General features: G+C 38.4%; 1 protein-coding gene across 1 annotated transcript in view; it reads right to left on the bottom strand.

Annotated features, from left to right (window-relative positions):
• Positions 1-22,777, bottom strand: part of si:dkey-112m2.1 (transmembrane protein 132C) — a 213,916-nt gene extending 191,139 nt beyond the window's left edge. Inside the window, exons 1-2 of the mRNA XM_024257731.2 lie at positions 22,246-22,777; positions 21,866-22,047 (exon numbers count right to left, since the gene is read on the bottom strand). Coding sequence (XP_024113499.1) covers positions 21,866-21,914 — 49 coding nt within the window. The 5' untranslated portion in view covers positions 21,915-22,047; positions 22,246-22,777. The remainder of the gene's footprint in view (positions 1-21,865; positions 22,048-22,245) is intronic.
• Between the last annotated feature and the right edge of the window lie 773 nt (positions 22,778-23,550).

Genomic DNA, 23,550 nt, shown 5'->3' on the forward strand with positions numbered 1-23,550 from the left:
AAAAAAAAAAAAAAAAAAAAAAACAGGTCTAGAGTCCAGTAATTTAACTTGTCAAAAACAGTGGGAACACTTTTCTAAGAAAGCCAAAAAAATATTTACCACCAACTTCTTATTAATACCTTAATAGATATTATGAAATACCTTATTCCACAGTTTAAGATCTGATGCTATCAGCCCTCCATTACCAATTTATGACAAAGAACACCTTGTTGAGCTTTCTCCCTTACATAAAAAATTTTAGTCGTGGCGTTGAGGAATTATTTTGGCTTAAATCTATTAAAAACAACAAAGTCACACATTGATGACGTCACATCCGTGATGGATTTCTCCAGTTTCCTCATTATGGATCAACGGATCCATAGTACATCATCGATGTGGACACACCAGAATTACAGGAGAAACAAAACAATAAAAAGGATTTTCACAATTTATTCTAGTTTGGCGGGACAGATTGCATAGTTTGACGGGCTGCATATGGCTTACCCCGCCCCTGCTTTAAAATAATAACAACTTGCAAAACTATTTAGGATCTTAAGCAAACATCTAAATACTACATAGCAATTTGCATATTATAAAAGTCATATTTTAAACACTACTGCATGACGACTTACAGAAGTTTATCTAAACCCCAGTCTATTCAGCAGATGAGACTACTAGCAATCAAAGTTGTAAACAATATAAATGCAACGCTGGGAAGCTTCAACACTTCAAGAAGAGTCATAATTATGCACGTTTACCACCCAGCTAATCATAATGTTACAGACGTGCTGCAGATGCCATTTCCTTCACTTTTATGGGTTCTATATCACCAACTTTTAGTGGGACAAGGAAGGAACAGTCCCTGCAACAGATGGCGAACTTCACCGTACTGGGAGAGTCTCTGAATGATCGCATGAACCCACGTGCCTTCTGATGTCTTTATGGAGCTCTTCAAAATACATAAACCTCTCAACATCATCCATGTTCTCCAATGTAGCAGTAAAAAGTTGTGAAAAACTTTGTCAGTAGCTTCTCCCTCAGGCACCAAGAGCATCAAGTTTATGATCACAGTTTTGGACAAATATCTTGCTAGAAATTATTTAAAAAAAAGAGGAAAATGACCCGAATTTGACACGTAAATTGAGTTCATTGTGATCCGGCTACAGGTTTTGTGTTGCAGATTGAAGCGTGGTACTGCAAGCTCACTTCTATATGCAAAATCTACACATCTTCATTTAACTAGAGCACAACACAAAAATCCTTAAATAGATTCAGATGCTTAATTTGAGAATCTCTTTTGTTTTTCAATCAGCTTTATCTTTTGACAGAAAAAAAACATACAAAATTAAGCAGGTAAAAAATGAAGATCAACCACCTTCATCCACACACTTCTGTGGCAAATCCTGATTTCTTATTAGTGCAGCTCTTCACAAACTTCATGTTTGGCAGTCTGAAAGAAAATGTAAAAGCACACACATTCAAGGTCAACATTCCTATTTCACAAAACCTCATTCAACAACACACACTCACACCCTCGTAGTGTTTAACTCAACACCAGATTTTTCTCATTCCATGATGACATCTGGACCACCACAGAACAGATTGCAATTTTCTGTCCTGATAGAACCTACAAACTGGCCATCAGCACATTTAACGTTAACAAGAAATTGACCAATAACAGTTTTTTAAGGCTCCTTGCAATTTTGAGCTAAAGTCTGGCCCGAAGCCCACAGATCGATCAATATCTGTGTCTCATTCTTCGGGCCAGTGCATCATCACCGGTCCGAGTTAAACCTATACAGCTGCTGAAATCAAATCCTTATATAAAACAGCGTCTGACTCCATAATGCACAAAAAGTTAACTATATGAGGAATTATCATGAAGACCGAACAACTTGTGTCCACCAGTAACAAAACCCTGTCCTTGAGCTGACACTGACTCACAAATTCCATCCTCAAGTGAACATTTCCCCCAAACCTAAACAATTATGAAGTTCGAAAAGTGCAAAAACTATTCCAATCTATTTATCACTATGGTTGAAGTGTTCCGGGCCTCACTTGGTTTGCTGAGGGAGAGTAGCACTACCTACAGTTTACAGATATAGGTTTAAGAAGATGGAAATCCTAATGCATTTTTTTTCATTGGCTGGCGCTCTCATTTATGTTTACCTCCCTTGAGGCAGTGTTGCTGAAAATTGTTATGGGAATTCACTCCTGGTTTGGGGGACGCGTTTCTGAAGGTTTGGAATAATTTCCCCTCAGGCTCCGGCTCCACCGTGTCTATCAAGTTCGAAACAAAAAAATGTGCCTATCGCAGTCAGCCCCAGTATGGGTTGATGGGATGAACAATGTTTGTTTTCTTTCCTCTTGTGTCCTGCAAACTGGATAGCGAGCAACCTAACCCTCAAAAAGCTTTGATAAGACAAGATTTAACAGAAAAAAAAACAGAAAAAATTGAGTCTCGTCCAAACAAACTCCTCTGAATCGCTGCCACAGTTACAAATCTTATTTTCCAATCGAAAGAACAAACTGAAGTAGAAATAAAATGACCTGAATGTAATGCCAGAAAAACCTTTCCCATCACTGCTGTCATTAGCAACTGCAGCATGCCATTATAAATGACACACAGAGGAGAAAATTTGTGTTTTTTCCTCCACAACTTTTGGGATTCATTGTATTTTGAGGAACTCTTGGGAGATCAGCCCATGAAAGAAGTTCTAATGCTTTGTTCACGCCATGTTAAAGCAGCTACACTCAACGATCTGAGCTTTCCTGTTCAAAACTCTTGTGTTCTACACACGTTTTAGCGTAAATCTAAATTGCTTCCCTACCTCTTGCTCCTCCGTATTGTTCAGATTGCAAAGGGATTTGAAAGTTTTGACTTGGGGTTGGCTATCCCTCCGCGGTACGGTGATCCGCGTTGCACTTGTGGGCAGAGGGGAAACGTATGTCTTCACATGGGTAAGCTCTGAAGCACAAAAGTTTACATTTAAATGTAAGTATGTTATTATTCAATGGGATACGTAAAGGAGTTTTTGTCATTGCATAACTTTTTACAGTTCTAAAACTGATACTGTTATTTATTTTCCAAGCGCTTTCAGCTGTGTGCTAACGTAGTTGAGCGGTGACTATCAATGATGTCATCAATAGTCTGCATTTGAAGACACTACTTTTTCCATATCTCTCCACTTAGAGGGATAAACGTAGGGATAGGGAAAAGCCGTATGAGTTGGGGAGCAATTCGGATTCAGTCTTAATGTCAGTTTTTAGGCTCATCGTAGAAAACATTTGACCGCTGAATGCGTGTTGAAACCAGTTGGGCTTTGACCAACAAAGGACTCAGATTTGGTAGGCCCAATCCAAATTCTTCCCTTCTTCCTATACCTCCATTTGAAGGGGCATTTGTAACGGAAGTGGTGTCCAAAATATATTTTTTTAATATCCTCCCCTTTTAGAAGAGGGATACAGGCCCCTGCCCCACAAGGGGGTTCCGCGTCTTACTGTGCCGTGGTTGTAGCATGACCTTTTTAAAGTTCTAAAACGCCTGTTGTTATGTATATTCGAGCGCTGGAAGCTCTGCGCTGATGCTAGCTGACCGGCAACTATTGGTGACGTCATCGAGCGGAAGTAATGTACAAAGTCTGAGACACTATTTTCCATAATTCTCCGTTTGGAGGGCTAAATGAAGGAGTCTGGAGAAAGAAAGAATTCGCATTGGGCCGTAGTGATGTGTGGATGGTATCAATTTTAATTCACAGAGAAACTAACTATTTAAATTAATCATAGAGGAGAAATAAAATATTATGGTTAGCGCCCGGATGGAATTATATGACAGAATGTCTTTCATATATCAGAATAAAGCCGTAAAAGAAAAACCTGAAGCAAGATTTTGTGAGATTTGCACCGCTTCAACAATTTGTACCAAGCCTCAAACATGCGCTAGTATCGGCAAGGGACAGACCAGTGTGAACTCCTTTTGCTACAAGTGTGTTCAAGAATTTCCATTTAGCCATCTCATTCTCACTCCCAAATTGCCATATATGGATGTATGGTTCGGGTCCCCTCCACGTTACTTTTTGACGTTTTGGGTGTCCCTGATTCGTTGTTTTTTGACGTGCTGGCTGTTCCCATTAAATCAAGGGTCCCCAACCTCTGAGCCGCGAACCGGAACTGGTCCAAGAGCTGCTTGGTAACGGGCCACAGATGGAAAAAAAATGCATTTGCTTATCAAATAAATTACATTTTATTTTTTGTAGCCCAATATCACAAAACAGTTGCCTCATTGGGCGCCATGCTAGTAATTGTACAAAAGCAAAAGGTCGGTCATAACTTTTTAACAATAGCTGATTGCTAAACTAAACAGACTAAATTAAACTGGTTATCCCTGTCCTTGGACCCTCTTTCCCAGTAATTAAAATTTTCAAAAAATCTAATTTCAGGAAAAAGGAAAAACCTTAGGGATGTTCACATGAAGGAGAGATCCTCTCCCAGGACGGACCTGCGATGTACCAGAACTATTAAAGAAGAATTAGCTTATCTAACTCTATAACTACATATTTGAATTGAGTTAAGCCAGATCGGACTAGAGGACAGATGGGGGCGAGGTCCACAGCCAATAAAAGCTGGAGGCGTGGTCCACGGCCAAGAACAGGAGCATGGATGATCCACCAGGAATCATTCCCAATCTGAGATGCGTGATGACAAGCCAGACATGTGGCCCACAGTCAAGAACGGGAGCACAGATGATCCACCAGGAATCTCTCTGAGATGCGAACAAGCCAGAGGCGTGGTCCACGGCCAAGAACAGGAACATAGACGATCAACCAGGAATCACTCTGAGATGCGAGATGACAAGCCAGAGGCGTGGTCCACGGCCAAGAACAGGAGCATAGACGATCAACCAGGAATCACTCTGAGATGCGAGATGACAAGCCAGAGGCGTGGTCCACGGCCAAGAACAGGAGCATAGATGATCCACCAGGAATCACTCTGAGATGCGAGATGACAAGTCAGAGGCGTGGTCCACAGTCAAGAACAAGAGCACAGGTGATCCAGCTTGATCAGGGGTTCCCAACCCTCAGGACATGGGCCGTGGGTTTGTAGTACTGGACCAGTACTGGTACCTTGACCTGGTCCCAGTTGTGCGTATGTTACTGCGTCCGGTACCGCATCCCGAGGGTTGAGGACCCCTGATTTAATGGGAACAGCCAGAACGTCAAAAAAATCACCAGTTGGGGACAACCAAAACGTCAAAGAGTCATGCTTCCCGAACCATATCTGATGAGTTAGGAGTGAGAATGTGTAGGTTTGGTGTGTTCTTGAGTCATAGATCATCTCTGTCTTAGTCATTCATCGTCTTTCAAGGCTGAACCTGCAGAGTGCAAAGACGAGACCTCTTCACCAATCTTTCACAGAAAGACAAATCAACAGAGGAGTCAACATTCCCACTGCTTTGAGTGCCTCAGCTTTACTTTGTAATTTTATTTTCTGCTCGTATGAAGTCTTCTGTTAGTTATGCTAATTGCCTCAAGACCTCCCGCAGGGTGGGATCCTTTCCCAGTTCAGTGGCTGTGAAGTTGTTTGCCCAAGGAGGTGAGCCTGCGTCTCAGTGTGTTTACAGTGCACAGCCGGGATGTGTTTCAAAATCTGTATTGATGCCGCACACGTGCGTGTGTCAGTGATAATGGGAGTCCGCATGCTGGAGTCCCAATTCTCTAAACACTAGAATAGATGGGAACTATTTCATCTGAATGTGATTATTCACGTTTATATCGATTATTCTTCCGTCTTATCCGCTTTGTGTTTGATCTCATTAGTCAAGCAGAACCTTTTGGGAAACGGGGACAATTTTTCACTGTTGTTTTTTGTTTTTTTTCCCCAACCACAGTGATATTCATCCTATGATTTCAGGAAAGCAGTCGACAGAAGCTCCTACTCAAAAGAAGCTGAAAGAGTAATATCCATTTATGCAAGACTGCCTGAAGACTGTAATTTTAAATTTCGGAGACTTGCCTAATTCTGATTCAACATTCAATTTGAATGTCATCAGAAAACTAAGCTTGCTTGAATAAAATTACTGTTATAGCCCATTTTTTTATTTTTTGTCAACTCCTGTTCCTTCTGTGTGATAATCAGCGTGCACCTCGTTACACAAACTCTGCTGCTAAAAAGAAAAAAATATCAGGCATTTTTTGTACAAAAATGTGCAAGAATAAAACCCAAATGTGAGTCCCTGCATAGAATAATTAGGGCAGCGTGTTTCTTTGAGGTGAATGATGGCTTTGACGTTAACATCGAATGATTTTTCTGCGTCCAGTCAGATCCAGAGAATGCAGAACATGAATGAAAAGTTTGATACCAACTGAGCATAAACACCACCCTTAAATCAAATACAGAGAATGCACCTTTTGAAACTGCTCGCCCGAGACCAAATCGGAGCAAAACTAAGGCCTGAGGGCTGGATGTGGCCCCCGGGGCAACTAAATCTGGCAGCAACAATAAATGATTGGCTTTTCTATCTAGCAGGGAAGTGAGATCTGAGAACAATGTCACATTTAGTTTGTATGAGCTTCATTTGGTGAGCCAGATGAACACTTTGAAGCTTTTTTTTTTTTTTGCTGTAAATGCTGCTTGAAAAGTTAGTGACACTAATTCACAATAGCATGACACACTGTATTTCACCTTTTAAAACAGATCCTAAAAGTACAGAGTAGTGCTATAGTATATTAACCATCAGGGATTTCTTTGCAATATAACTCCAACTTTATCTCCCTTCCATAAAAAAATGGTAAAATATTTAAGTTGGTCAATGTTTAATATGGAGATTTTTAGTCTTGACAGGAATCAGTGAAACTAACCTACATAAGAAAATCTGGGTTAAAATATTATCTAAGTTTAGATATCACAAAAACTTTTTTTTTCTATCAAAGTTCATTTTCCAGGTAAACTTAACCTAAGATAAATAAAAGCTTACATTTTATGTTAAACCTTAAAAAGAAGAGTTTTAATTTAAACCACCAGGAGCAATGTAAACTTCACTGCCTTGCCCAAGGATACGCCAAAGTAGAGTGGGAATCAAACCTGCAATCTTTCAATCTTTATTTTAAAATGTGAATAACATTAAGCTAGAAATGTTAGACAAACTCTGCCTAGTGTAAACAGAAACATCGTTTCTATACAAGTTGGTCTTTTTTTTGTTCCTTTTTTTTATATTAGGGGTGCTCAGTATTTTAATCGCAATTGAATTGTGGGTAGATCGCGAGTCATGAAAAATAAAATAAACCAAAAGATATATATGTATTTTTTATTGGCATCAGCCAATCATTGTCCTCGTCAGGACGTGTGTCACTTAATTGACGTGCGCAACAGCCAAGCAAACATCCTTTGTTGTATACTTTACTGCTCGTGTGTGTTTACATAAACTCCACACTCCACGAGCAGATATGGAGTTTTTCTTCTTCCTAAACTTCAGGAAGGTGTGTGTGTTCAGTGACAGACTCCTAACCGTGGATGTAACTGCTAATGTGACTTATATTTTCTTGACCGGCCAAAGCCCAGTCTCTCAAAAACAACCTGGAACAGCTGTTGGTAAAACATATGCTGTGGCGCTGTTCATATGACAACACACGGGTCCATTTTAACAAGCCACTAAAGGAAAAACGATAGCATGTTTTTTATCAATCTTAAATATTCATATAAGCTCAACAGGTTTATTTAAAAAAAAAATCTTGATTCACTTTTTAAAATATAATTTTCCTAACAAGTCTGTGTATTTATGTCCAAAAATAGGATTTTTTAAAATGACTTTATAATACATTACTTTACATAATAAACAATAAGATTCTTATTTTATATTTCTATATAGATAAAGTATAGATATAGATAGATTTTGCTATATATTAACATTGATATATATCGATATATCAGCATGTAACAATATATATATCGCCATATATCAATATCACTGTGTAGCTCCATATATCAATATCGATATGTATCGTCATATATCGGTATTGATATGCCTCGCCATATATCAATATGTATCACCGTATACCAAGATGGATGGATGGATTTTTTTTATTATTATTATTATTTAGCTTTTTTACAGTTTATTACTTTTTTCTTTTTCTTTTTTTTCAAGAGCTCAAATTTTTAATGCCCACATTTTGTCACATTTGTTGTTTTTACCAACAGGCCACATCTCCATTTGGGACCTCCACATCACCGTTTCCAGACAGTTTCACAGGCTAACTGATTGTAGGTCAGGATGACGGAAAGTAGTAGTTCTAGAAAAACTGAGGCAGTGGTTCTGCTCTGGTTTTACAGGCAGCAGTCACTTATTCGGGTGGCTTTTTGCCACTTGGCTGGCGCGTCTCCAATGATATGATCCCCTGTTCTGATTTAAAGCCATTCATTTCCAGCGAGCTCTTTGTGCTAATACCCAAACCGAGCTGCTGATCCAGATCATCCCGGCACAATACACTCTTCTATATGGCCAAGCTTATTTTCTGACTGTCTCAATTCAGGTCATTTTAGTACGCTGAATTATGACATAACAAAAAGCAAAAACAAATGAAAAAGAGCTAAATATCCTTCATATATTCTCTATGAGCTACAATCTGTAATTAAAATACATGAATAATAGAGGTTTAATCTGAGGTTATTCACACACATACAGAACATATACTGCATGAAAAGGTAACTTCTTTTATAAAGCTTCTATTAAATGTTAATGGTTCTACTTCAGTTGCTTCTTTAATGTCATTAACACTAAATGAAGTGACATAAAGTTTGATGAAACATGAATTGAACTGCTTGCTGCAACACCATTCCATCCTGACAACTGAACAGTCGGTTGGACAATGAAGAACTGAGACACTCAGGAGACCACTCATGAAATTCCAACTCGATAATCAAACTACATAAAGACAACCTTAGCAACAATAGTTCAGCAACCTCTATAAGTGAGCAAAGCCCTCAGAATGAAGTGCATATGCGATTACAGATGTAATGAAGCAGAAAAGATGCAGCGTCTATTCAGTTACAAGTGAATGTTCACGAAGGGCAAAACGGATGCTGGCTGGATGTAAAGGATGAATGCAGTACAGCCAGGATAAAGACCTCCAAAGAAGAGCGGGTGAAGTGTACCTATAAAACGGAATGACAGCCCCGGAGCTCCATCATCTCTCCCTGACTGACACATCCTGTTGTATTTAGTAAGTGCTTGCTCTGACTTGGCTGTTGTGCAACACTCCTCTTCATACACTGGATTGATTTTCTTAATGGAAACTTGACATTTCCAAAATGACAATGCAGGGGCTGATTGGAGATTACTCACTCATTTGCACTTTTTAGGATGTGTTTTAAACCTCCAGGTCCTATTTGTTATTCATGTTTAAACGATTAATGCCTTGGAGAGGTTTGCTGAATTAAAATTAGATTTCTTTGATTAACCAATTGTTTTTCTTAGGGAAGGTTTACATAACCTAGCTTAATGCTTATCATACAAGCATGTTATTTATTTTTAAGTAGACTTAGGTTGTACATTTTTAATTTTTAGGTTTTTTAAAGTTAACTGTCAGTACTTATTTTCACACAACCCAAAGAGCACTGTCAAATTTTTGGGCGTATTCAGACATTTGGTTCATTTAAAGTGAATCACAGTTTGCTTCCCCTGATAATAAACCGGTCCAAGACCAAGAACTACCCTCAGAACCATCTTTCAAAGTAGTCTCAGTTCGTTTCCAATCAGATTGAGTTTCCTCAGTCTGAATGGGCTCCATGCTGGGAGTGGAACAACTGGACCAAAAGGGCCACCGTAGCCAGACATTACATGAAGTAAACAACTTTTAACGTGATACATTTTGCTTATCACAATGTTTTTCTGATAATCTATATTTCATGAACACGCATCAGCGTACCTTCAAAACCATTGTCTCACCAGTAACAGCCTTGCAGCATGCCTCCATCATCCCTAAGTAACAGTAAAAAATATACCTGACGTTGATACAGACGTTTAGAAATGTCCAAATGACGGCAGTCTGAATACAGACCAAACGCAAGGTTTAGGGCTCGGTCCGGACCAACTTACTTTTCTAGTCTGAATACACCCTATGATCATTCAAAATTCATATTTTAGCTAAGGAAAAAAAAACTTTTAGCAACATTTTTGTGTGTTTTTTTTTATTGTCTGAGTTTCCATATTTATCAGTTTTTGATTATTTCATTTAATCTATTTAACACAAAATTTTAAGCATCAGAAGCTTTGTAAAAAATCAAAGTATTAAAAATAGATACTGGTTATACAAACACTAAAATAAGCTGTTCCCAGCCAAAGTCCACTATGAGCTTTTATGATTAGATAGAAAAAGAAAACAACATTTGCAGAAATGAGAAATGTTTTAATAAAAGTGACTCAAGGTATAACCCTAACTCGAGCTTAGGCACCCAGCCAATATCACCAGAACTATCAGTGAAGCTGAAATAACATTTAAATCCTGCTCGTTTTGGAATCTCATCAGTGCTTTTAAGCTTTGGTGAAGGATTATTTCCATTTTTACTTGACACTAAAGGTTACAAATATGTTTGATTTCCAAATCAAAAAATCTAGATGTTCAACAGTTCAACACAACTGGCTTCCATCCATTTTCCAGACCTCATTAATCCTTTTCAGTTACAGAGTTGCTGGAGCCTATCCTTGGACAAATTGGAATCCTTAATTAACCTATTAGGATTGTTTTTGGTCAGTTGGAGGAAGCCAGAGAAAACACACACATGCACTGGGAGAACGTGTAAACTCCACACACAGACAGGATTCAAACTGTGGCCTTCTCACTGTGAGACCAGACTGCTCCTCCAACACTCTACTTCTGCATTCGTATTTTGTCTTAACAAATACTGTAAAACACTATGTGCTCAGCAAGTTGTTTGGACACTTTATTTCATTGCCAGGTGCCTTGTATTTTATTGCTAAAGCTTGCCTCTATGGTAGTAAGCAATAACGTCTCTAAAGTTTGTTTGCTTCCTGCATCAAACAAACATTAAATATTTAAATACACATTGATAAGCAGAGCTCAGCGCTGAGTTGTTCTTCCACATAAAGGAAGCAGTGAGGTTTTTTAGACAAATAGGAGTTTTGGGGGGTATAGGGAAGGTGTGCAGTACCTTTTCTTAGTCAAATTCTTCTAAAACATAAACTTATTTTTAACTAATTTTGATGCTGTAGATATAGAAATAAGAGGTTGTAATACAAGCTTTGTGGAAATTTCAAAAATAACAATTTTAATACATTATTTATGCATAAATATTGACATGAAAAACTAGTATTTGCCTTAACATTCCCATTCAAAGTTAAATAAGAGTGTCTGAATAGCTTTCACGCCTTCTGGCAACAAAGTTTCCAGTTCTGGGTTCTTCTTCATATGAATTTGTTTAAACTGAGAAGGGAATATTTGGAAATCTGCGATGAAATTACAGATAAATCTTCTTGTTTTTTGTTAGACTTTTAACCTCAGTCCACTTTTCTAAAGCCCACATGAGCAAAAGGAGGGAAAACAAAATTTGGATAAGAGCTTTCCAACTGCCTTTGTAAAATGAAAGATAAAGATGCAGATATACTCTGTCTAGTAGCAGAGCAGGAACAGAACGCTTTGATATTAAAAAGTTAAAGGCATGCATTTAGATGATTTGCAAAATCGTGTTATTTTTTCCAATCCTGAACTTCAGGATTGTGTTTCTGTAAGAGTTCATATGAGTTAAAAGTTATCCAGATTTCCCAGCTATGCTGTCCAAACTCTATTCATGCCATTTTTTAATTTTTATATATATTTTTTTCTTGTATCAAGCTTTACTTGAGAGATTACTATCACATGACCATCTGGACTACATTTCCACGTATTTGACATTTTAGTGCTTATATAGTATATAACGACAGTCTGTCCTGCTCAGATGAAGCAGGTATCAGGTGTCTCCACCTATCCGGATACCTTCCCGAACAGGTAAATCCCAGAAAGCACCTCCAGGGAGGTTAAAGCCTTTTTCATGAAGCTGTTGCGCAACAGAGACGCAAAGGAAGTTCGTCTTTGTTTAGCCACAAATCTCTAGTTATAAGTTCATGTAAAAGCTCTATTTTGGCCTCTTACAGCATTACTGAAAGTGAGCCGTAAAGTCTTAGTCACTACTAAGCTTACGGGTGGATACTGGCTATCTGAGTGCAAAAAAATGGACAAACTTGTACAGGGTGCGGAGTTGGCCCAGAGAAAATATCAAGGTCGAAGGCCACTCTGAGACCCCATGGGGCGAAAATGTTCAAGCACCTTATTTTTTCTATCTGCTTGCTGTGAATGACAGGTCATGGCAAACACTTAAACAACATTCAAGCAAAAGTAAGGGTTAAGTAGGTGAGATGCAGTCACGTTGTATGAATTTTTCCTTATTTTTTTAAACCCCAACCCTGTGCACTGTGCAAGGGTGCTGTTCACGTGATAAGTCAATGCTCTTTTGCATCCCTTATGAACAGTCTGACTGATAGAAATGAGAAAATTAGATGAGGAGCTTCAATGGCAGGCTGGTTGAAAAACATGTTGGACACCGACCCTCGAGGCCTGGATTTGGGCACCATATGACTGCATCAACCATGTGTCACGTCTGCGTGCAACTTACATTATCCTTACCAACACTCTGCAATACATACATAGCAGTTCCTGTACAGGTCAAGCCTCCGTTTGAGTGCGTCTGACTACAGCTTAAGCACTCCTCACAGTCAAAAGGCATCACACTGTGCATGGAAGCTGGTCTTGTACATTTACTTGCTGCTCCAGACAAAAAGACAATGTTCCCACTTATTGTCTTCTACGGAAACCTTAAAAGAGCAAGTTTGTTGCCGTACTGCTACAGGTGGTCAAACCTGAGCATTGCAGATTAATACAAATAAACTTATGAACAAAAACAAATTTGCATCTTTATGTCATATTACAAAACAACTTTCTCTTCTTTTCTGTGGTGTCAGTTATCCAATTTTTTGTTTACTATCTAGAACACATTTTTTAAAGGTAATTCAAGGCTGTGTGAGAAATTAAAGTTTGATGACCCTTAACCTTGTATTTTCTTTGGTAAAAAAGTCTCCTGTAGTTCTACACACATCACAAAAAAGGAAATTCATCAGAAAAAGCAGGTCAACAACTGTCTGCGTATTTATAGGTGAGGAATGTTAGCTACATCACTCCAATGTCACACCATTCTGTCTTACTCTTACAAATAACACCTGCTCCACCTCTGATTCTCTTGTGAGACTACTCCTGGCTTGGAAGAGGGACATAAATGCATCGTAATGATACGATATTTGTCTCATTTCATAGAAGCTCGGTGAAGACGCCTCGGTGGCCGAACGGGACGGCTGCATGAAAGCGGCTTTGGTTTTCCGCAACCAGGGTGGGAGATTAGGGAACCTGGTTTTCCCTGGCTTCTCCCAGGAAAAGCAGCTTTCAGCACGAGCACATTTACATAACAAAGGCTGCTGACGCTCAGCACTAAACTTTGAGAAGACAGAAGTGGATGGATAAAAAAGAAGACGGGATTCACCTGTGAAGAAATGCTGAATGCTCCTCTGCCTGGAAGCCCATGAACTGATTCCTCCAGTTAATAGTTTTGTCTCAGCAACCAGGCGACTCAAGCCATTGACTTTAGTACTGGATTGCAATTAAAAAGCTCACAAATGATGAGCTGATTACACATAAAACACAAAACCAAGACATTTCTAACATAAAAAACTGTAAATTAAAAAAAATAAATCTAAAGAAATAGCTCCTATCCAATAAGGCAAGGAAAATTGGCCAAAATTGTTCAAAGAACCCTTGAAAAATTGTACAACTTACAATTCATTTAACTTGAAGTCAATTTTTTTCACTAATGTCCACATACAACTCTATCTGAATCAAAACCATAGATTTCACTCATGATCTGATTCCTGACCACATCAAGTCAGCTGGAGCCAGACTTTCATCCGTTTGAATTTCCTCTGATGAAGATATGATGAAGAGACTTCAATAGGCAGCAAAATATCTTCTAAAGTAAACAGGGAAAAAAAACGATCACAGTCCAGTTGCCTTGAAAGACAGAAGCCCTGGAGACAACATGACCAAGATATACAAAATAAAAGGAAAATCTACAGACTTCAACCCGTTATTTTAGTCTGTAGTCCACATTTTTGAATATCCGTTTCTCTCACTTGACCTATAGGTTATCTATCAATACTATATTACTCTTTGGTCACTGGCAGAGTTTTTTATTATCCTTTGTCAAATCTAGATGTACATATTTAATATTTAATATTTAAATTTTATTTTTAATCCTGACTTTTTTGAACATCTTTGGAGCATCATAATTTTGTTGTGCATACAAAAACAATAAAGGAAATTCTGATTCTGATTAGAATAATACCCTTTGAGTGCATCGAGTGACAGCATCAGGCAGCTTTCTGGTCATCGTTGCCTTTCAGCAACAAGGCTTCAGGTACAATTGGGATTTTATTTTAATGCGAGTGTTAAGTTTGATCATGGAAACGTTTCGAAGAAAACCTAATTTTCTTATGACGGCAGCGGGTAAAAGTGCCTGATATAAAGAATTCTGACATAAGCATGAACCTACGTTCACACCAGCCTCGACAATGCGCATTCAAGTGACCACTTCCTAAAAAAAGTATACGCACAAAAACTCTTGAGTTTGCACATTGCTACGCAAGTTTTGGGGTTTTCGGGCTCTACGTACAAAATGCATTGAAAACGAGTTGAAAGTTAAACCAGTTGAACTTTGACCAATCAGGGATTTGGTTAGTACTGACGTATGATGCATTCAAGTCTTCATGGACAGAATTTCTAGGTGCGGGCAGGGCTCGGAGGGGATCTGGTTTGGAGGCCACAGGATTTTCTTTCTTCTCTTTGCAGATGATGTTGTTCTGTTGCCTTCAGCATGCATTGGAGCAGTTTTCAGTCAAGTGTGAAGTGGCTGGAATGAGGGTCAGGACCGGCAAGTCTGAAGCCATGGTTCTCGACCAGAGAAAGGTAGTTTGCCCTTTTAGGGTGGTTGGAGAGCTCCTGCCTCAGGTGAAGGAATTTAAATGTCTTGGGGTCTTTTACACGAGCGAGGTAAGACAGGCGGATTGCCATTATGCAGTCTCAATTTACCAGCCGATCTTCATTCCAGTACTCACCTATGTTCATGAGCTCTGGGTCATGACCGAAAGTACGAGATGCCGAATACAAGCGGCTGAAATGAGTTTCCTCTCTAAGGCGCTCCCTTAGAGATAGGGTGAGTCGCCCAGAGAGAGTTTGGAGTAGAGCCGCTTCTCCTCCACATTGAGAAAAGCCAGTTGAGGTGGCTCGGACATCCCTTAAGAGGTTTTTCGGTTATGTTCCACTAGGCGGATACCCCAAGTAAGACACGGACACACTGGAGAGGCTATGCCTAGGAACGCCTCGGGATCCTCCAGAGGAGCTGGAGGAAGTTGCCTGGGAGAAGGAAGTATGAGCATCTTTGCTCAGACTGCTGGTCCCACATGAGCGGGAGTAGATGGATAGATCATAAAGGAAACAATAACAATTGCGATTTGTGCCAGGCTGGAATTATATGACATCAAGTCTTTCATATCAGGAATAGAGCTGTGAAAGGAAAATCTTGGAACAAGATTTGCTAGATTTTCTCCTTCCAACTGTGAGTAGTATTGAGAAGCAGCAGTCCAGTCTGAACACTGAATGCTAAAGCGGGTTCAAGAACCCGAGTTTAGTCCGGTCTCATCATAGTGCCTGATGTGTTTGTAGTTTTAGATTTTTGTTCATCATGTAGCAAAGACGTACAGAACAAGTAACAAGTAAATAGGTCTGCTATGACCAGAAGTTTTAAAAAAGTTCTAAAAGTCTGCTTCATGAAAGATTAATGGGATATGTTAAAAAAAATAATGAAAACTGTCAATAATGCCTCAGAAAGTGTTAACTTCTGAAAGAAGAGAAGGAGAAATACATCAGGCACACATGACCCATACTCTGTGGTGAGAGAACTTAGCATTTTTTATATATATTAAATGGATATTGCGGTATAGCTATAGTTCTTCATAATTCAAGGTCACATTTAAATCATGATTGGTTTAACATGAAAAGCCATTCGTCTAAAAATGTAATGGGAATTATTGAAAGAAACGCTGGAGGTCATACAGACAGAGGATGGGGTGCAAGGAGGAAATGCACAAAAATATGTTTTCTTCTTCTTCTGCTCACCGTTATGAAATTGTGACTCAAGTGGACAAATCTGTTTATCAGTTTGAGCGTTTTCCGTTCAAAAGAAGGGCCCATTTGGGTACCAGCAGGCTGAAAACAAAAGCTGGGTGCATGCAGTTTGATGTTTGCTCCTAATCACTTCAGAAAACAACACGCCAGAGCAGGCTGAACAACTCCTAACAAGACAAAAGCAGTTTTTCACAGAAGCCTTCTTTGATGACCACATGCCAGAACGCAGCTTCACGCCGAGTGGAAAAGTCTCTAGCTCACATTCAAAGACTATCTCACTGATAAGCTGCCTGCATGTGAAAGTTCCCCAAAAAAACTGCACTCCTAATAAGTTCATAGGAAATTCAGTTGTGGGAAAGGAACTAAACACAGGTTCTTGAAAATACTTCCAAATGTGACTGTAACAGCGTCAAAGTCAAAGACTGTAGCAGTGTTTAAACTACAAATCATTTAAGATCAAAATAATTGAAAAATATAAATGAGAGATGCAATAAAACCACATGCATCCCCATGTTTCTGCCAACATGTGATTACAACTGTGGCAAAATGACACTGTATTGTGAAAACAAAAAAAGATTTTTTCTTTTAATAATGGTTACTTAAATAGCAGTTTTGTTACAGTAAGCAATAAAAACATGAAAAAATAAAAAAGTCTTAAGCTTTCGTTTAAAGACTGTGTTTTTATTATGTTCTTGTGTCATTTTTCTTAATTTTGAAGGACACAACAACTGGTATATGTAACCTTTTTAGTTTAGCATTTAAATAATTCTGATTTTTTTTTATAAAAAAGAACAAAATTTACTTTTTTCACTGTTTTTTTTTATTACACCTTTTTTTAATTAATACATCTGTAATTTAAAAAACAGAACAAAACAAAACAATAGGAATGCCTTCTAAAATGAAACCAACATTACTGAACTTCAAACATTCTTTCACCTTTGCTGAATGGAAGACAAAAACCATGAACAGAATAGAAGCTATTTCAATTAACTGGAGACAAGACCAAAGCCAAACGCACAATCTAAGGCTGGCCTTACCGCGGCATGACAAGCATAAAAACTCTTGTTCTAAGTAGACCCTATCAGGCTACTGTCTGACAGAGCGTGGAATTAAAATAAACCCTAACAGGTTACATGAGACTGTGGATTACTGGAAAACCTACATAGCCTGAAGAACAAAGAATAACCCAATTATTTCATAATTTATCCATGATCTTGCCGACTTCACATGAGCACCTTGGCATTAAAAGTTTTTGCAATTGTCTTTTGTTCTTGCAACAATGCATAGGTGATCTGCAAATTGGCATTTGAAGTTTATGGAAGCTGCTTGTGCTGTAAGACTTTTAAAGTATATTAAAAATAACAGTAATAATAATTTAATTTTCTCCCATTTCATCTTCAAATGCAATTACTTGTATAAATTATCAACATCTATTCACGTCTGTAAAGCACCATGGTATTGCAGAGATGTAAATGTATTATTCTCTGACTTATATTGTTGTTAGAACCACGCTACACACCTGTAGAAATATGTTCCTTCATGCATTTATATGGACCAATTTGCAAAATCTCCTTTCAGGTAGAACTTCAAAGAGTTTTCTCTTGTTATTTTTCCTTCCTGGTAAGAATTTTCTACAGTTTTGCTCTTACAGAATTTTTAAAATTATTTTCTTCAACAGCAAAGAAGTTCTAAGAAAATATTAAAAATGGATTGATTGTTTTTTTGTAGCTATAAATATCTGGAAAAACCTTTGATTTACATGGAAGGATTTTTACTTAACTGTCAGTTTACACTATAACTAGGAGTAAACATATTTATAGACATACTACTATGTTTTAAGGGGGGAAAAAAGCAGAAAACATAACAATGATTCACAAAAATGTTTGCAAAAATATCCAATTTCAAAAAAAGACATGCAGTTAAACAAATAATAACAAGTTTTCATTTTTAAACCAGAGTGTTGATTTATTACAAATGGACGAAGGCAGCAATTAAAATATTTAAGAACAAAAAAATCATTAAAAAATACATAAAAGTTATTCTTTTTTGTGTGTTTCTGAAAGCAATTCTTATTTATTTTGAATTTACAAAGAATGTGTGCGGTATTCTCAGTTTTTTTCATCCCCAAATTTGTTTCATTGTTTGGATACATTTTTAAATCTAACTAAAAGGGATGAATAACTAAAGATTTTTTAACTGTGGTATCTATATTTTTATCATCTAAAGACTTCTGTTAGAGCTTATATCTTAACAAAGAAAAATAAAATGGCAAAGAACCTGAGGAATCAGCCTAGCAATTGCATATAGATGAAACATCAAGGAGGATTCGGCCAAAGTAGAAGAAACCCCGGTGACTGTGAGAGTGAAAACACTGTAACAATCAGAAAAGTAAGAATTTGAATTGAATGGTTCTGTCTAAAAACAAATTCTACAAAATAAAACAGGAACTAAAACTTAAAAAAAAGCTATTAAACTGTAGCTAAAAGAAATTCAGCCAAACAATGATGAAAGACTTGGTAACATATAGCGAGCAAAGGAAGGAATTAGGTTTTCGCAGACTTGTTTTTTTTTATTTTTATTTTTTTAGGGAAGATATATTAATCAGCTTTTTCTAGGGGGGAAAAAATCCCATTTATGTTTTTCAATAAGAAGAAAAGTCTTCCTTCTGCAAAAACTGCCAGCATATATCCTAATATTGAGAGTGAAGTATTTCCAATTGTGCTGACATTCAATCTGACAGAGGACTGTGCTGTGTCTTTATTCCATGTGCCTGTCAGTGCGCCGGCCTTCCAGAGACAACAACCTGAGAGTGAAAGCAATCAGGTGGTTTGAGACTCATAATGTCCTCTGAGACTCTGAGCAGCTGCGGTTGACTGACAAGATGAAACCTTTCCTTTTTTGTAATCCCCTCCTTTAGTCCTTCTCTCCATTCCAGCCAGAGCTGGTCAGGTCGGTCTGATTAATCAGTCTTGTCTGTTAGAGGCAACTTGGGGTAACCAAAAAAATACAAAGATTTATAATACTTTTTCCAATTTGTTTGTTTTTAATCCGCTGGAGTTCAGTTACATAAAGAAAAGATGAACGGTTTCATGGAAAATGTTATGAACAGGGAAACAAAAAACAGGAAATTTGGAGTTTTGGTTGTAAAAGTTGACGATATATGTAAAAAGACAAGAAATTGAGCCAAAATTTTAACATGCTGCATTAATTTAGGTAACATAATCAGCAATATTAGTGCATTGATAGCCCGGAAAAAGGTTTTTAGACCTTTTAAGAGTAAATGGATCCAATTACACCAATATTTTTGTTTAGTTTTGTTTTTTATAGATTATATGAAGTAAAATTATACATCATGTGGCAATAAAGCAATTGTAATAAAATTTTGCAACTAAAAGATTAGCCTTTGGTTGACAAAAACAGTTTGTTGTGAACCTGAAACCCATCTGGTTTATGGAAGTTGTGTCCATATACTTCTATCACAGCCTTCAGCTACGTTCACACTAGACATGTCTCTAAATCTGAGTTCTTAAACACGAGTATATTTGTTCAAACTAGACAAGCCGGTAGAAAATTATACTTCTTTATCTAATGTTTACTAGCACATGTCCATCACCTACAGTTAAAGGATTGTTTTTTAATGTTGAAGCGATGCAAATCTCAAAAATATTTTTCTTTTACAGCTTAAATACGATGAAGAGTTGTGAGTCCACCGATTGTTACACTCTGGTCCAGTCTGTTTTTCTATTATAAAATTGACCCATTAAGAATTTTTCTGTGGAGAGAAAATTGACATCCTGATTTGTGTGTGTGTCATTCTAGATTTGTAACTCTACATTACATTCGTGCATAAGTATAAAAGTCATGAAATTCCAAAATATACAAAATACAATTTACATATGCACAAATTAAAATTACAACAGCTTGAAGCACACATTTTTAAAAATTGTTTCTTTACGCACACACAAAACTGGAGGGGAAACTCTTTTCATGTATCCGAGAAAGAAAAGATTTGTATGTCAATGATGCGTTTAAATGATGGTAGAATGCTAGGTCCTCAGAGTTTTTTATTATTAGCTTCTTTGAAGTTGGATTGTAAATATATTTTCTGGTGAAAACTTGTAATTTTCCCACTTTCTTAAACAGATATGCCCCAATGACAGATATAAAAAAAGGGGGAAAAAAAGGCGACCGTTCTAAACTGGACCGTACCATACCACTTAGTGAAAACAGGACTTTGATGTTGAATATTTCCAAGAGAACCTGGCAGCAGACATCAATATCCAGAACCGGAATTCCTCAATGGGAACATGAACGTCTTCTAGGACCTCTTTCCTTGCAAGAGCGGACTTACCATTAGGCAAAGGTAGGCGACTGCCTGGGGCACCCAAAGCTTTGAGGGCCCCAAGCTAAAGATGTAAATTATTTCAAAAATAGTTTTAATAACTGTCATTTTTTGACTCTGTCATAATAAACTTTAAAAAATCACCGGGATGCCATAAGACCGCTCATGTGAAAGTGTTTTATCCTCCCCTATAAATCTGTCACAATGGAATATTTCAGCATCAGCAACGTAGCTACCAGAGAGACACTTACAAGAGTTTGACAAGAAAAAAGGGTAAGTCAATCAGCTGTGGAAAAAAATAACAAAGCAAAGAGAAACCAAAAAAAGTTTGTTGCCACACTTTCAAAACTGGAGAAAGAGAACAAATAAAGGAACTGAAAGAGAACATAAAGCCAAGAATGAGAAGACAGGAAAGGCAAAAGGAAGGGCAGAAAACAGTAATTTTGTAAAAATAAAAATAAATAAATAAAATTGTTGACACCACTCCATAGGATATTGTTTAGTTCCATTAATCTCATATTTTTGTGTTTTTAATTGTATTTTGTAAAACCAGGTAAATTAAAAATATTACATACATTTTACCATAAGAATTTCAAAAAAGAAAGGATTGATACAATTTCTGCTGAGGGCCCCATCTAAAGGTTCGCCCTGGGCCCCCAAACTCCTATGTCCGCCACTGTTACCATGTACACATTGCTAATTAAAAAGTGAAAATGGGAAATTTTTACTCCAGAACATAGATTTTTTCATCACATGGCTACACAATGAAATGCAAGTTACAAAACATAATCAAAACATAGCAGCTTTAAAATGCCTATGTAAAAAATTGGGGAAACATTTGTTTATTGTTTCTCCCTTTTGGATCTGCACAAACCCAGAGGAGAGGGTGCATTCCTTCCATTTCCCTGGGTTGTGTCTGCAGCCTGTTGTTATTCTTGCTGCGCTGCAGTGCCATGCTCACTTATTGTCTGCACCCTTTTGCTGCACAGCACCCCATGAACAAACCTGCATACTCTCTAGGCATCTGTCACAGTTCAATCCTCTTAATATTACAAGTCATTTTGTATTCTGCCACAACAGCTTACAGCTAATTATATGTCTCATAAATTATATATGTGCTGTTGGCAGAAAAGCATGCGATTTGCATTTAATTAAATGTTCTAGGCTGAATCAAGTCACTCAGTAAAGGTTGATGTATTTACAGTTTCTTTTTTACCATCCTGTTGAGCTGTGCGCGCGCAGGAGTTTTCTCCTCCTCTGAGGGGCTCACCTGTGCACAGGAGAAGTGCGGTGAGTCCCACGCACTGGCGCGTCCCCATCTCTCTTTTTTCCCTCTGCGGGCTCGCGCTCGTTCGGATCAGACCTGCGGGTAACTCCCTCAAGGGAAAAGGGCGCAACTTTGCGCACTGTTTATTCCCTCGGAGCGGATCTCCTCCGTGCGCGCGACGCAACCTGCGAACACAGACACGTCCCAGAGACGCATTTGATCCCAAATCAAAGGTGGATTTGGAGAGTGGTTCAAATAACTTTTTAAAAAGTTGATTATAGAAGTACATTTTTATCCACAGTAAAAATATTATCTTATTTTAAAGAAGATGCGAAGAGAAAATGCAATCAGAACTGAAAGGAAACGGTGCGTGCGCCTCTCACCATTCCTCCTTTTATTCCCAAAATCCAGCGACGTAAACCAGACGACTCCAAACTCAATCAGATGTTTATCCCGAATGGAAAAGAATCCCTGTCAGTTTTCCTCCCAGCATTACCAACTGTTCCCTCCTTCTTTTTTCTTCCCTCCTTCCGCCGTTGCAGAGCTACAAGTTCAAATTGGGTTTTATTTAGCAAAAATCGGGATTTAAAGTCCCGCAACTTTCCCAGCAGTCAGATGAGGAGAAGTCGGCGTGCGGGGGATCGGAAGGCGCGCGGTGATGAAGTGGCATCCGTCCACGCCGCAGCCCGTCTGCGCCCCGTGGCCGTGGACGCTGCTGCAGAAACTGAGGGGGGATTACAAGTGCGCGCGTTTGTGCGGTGCGTTTCGGGAGGGAGGGTGAGGGGTTCACATCCTCCAGTTATTCGCTGCCAGCTCTAATAATATTACCGAAAATTATGATTTTGTCTTCTTTTGTTCCAAACTGTTGGAGAAGAAAGTTTGGGGGTCAGAGAGGAGCTCCGTCGTGGGGATGTGCGTAATTGCATTTTTTGGGGCTGGATGGAGAAAATGAATGAGGGTTATGACATGGGAGGACTCTAAAGACGAGGGTGGGAATTATTCCTCCGCTTTCGAGTGCAGGTATAGTTAAATCTCCTCATTTGTTCTCCTACAGAACAAACCCGAGTGCAGGATTTGACGCGCGCCTTTCCACGCATGCAAATGACAATTGCGTGCGGGTCAACTGCGGTGACAGTGGTCTGCGGGGTCAAATGTGGGAATTTAATTGCATTATGCCTGCAATCTGGGCGGATGTCAGAGGGAAATGCAGTGTGGTGTCGGAAACCTGTTGTGCCACAAGTGTGTCATGAGAGCTAATAGTGCCCCCTATAGGCCACCTTTTTACTGCAAGTGGATGCCCTCTGCGCTTCATGACAATCTGTGTGAATGCGGCATAAACACCTGGGAAAAGAAGAGGCTTCAACAGAAACTTTTACAAAAAAGAAAAAAAATATGTTTTTTATGCATGTTTAAAAAATCCATAAAAATAAAGTTCCAGTTCAGTCTGACTGCATGTTAGTGGATTTTTCTTTTGTTCCAATTCCCCTGTTGTGTGAAAGCCCACTGAACGGGTTGCCATTGTACAAGATGAAAATTATTTAAGAGCAAAGTGAACAAGGCATTGTGACACGCACAGTGACAGGTTGAAAGACATGCAGTGAAGCCACCCCACAGTGGCGGCCTTTCCGCTACATCCCTGAACAGCGATTACAGCCCATCAGCAGAGCAATGCAGGGACTCTTCAGGCT

Source organism: Oryzias melastigma, linkage group LG12 (assembly GCF_002922805.2).
Source record: "Oryzias melastigma strain HK-1 linkage group LG12, ASM292280v2, whole genome shotgun sequence".
Classification (NCBI taxonomy): domain Eukaryota; kingdom Metazoa; phylum Chordata; class Actinopteri; order Beloniformes; family Adrianichthyidae; genus Oryzias; species Oryzias melastigma.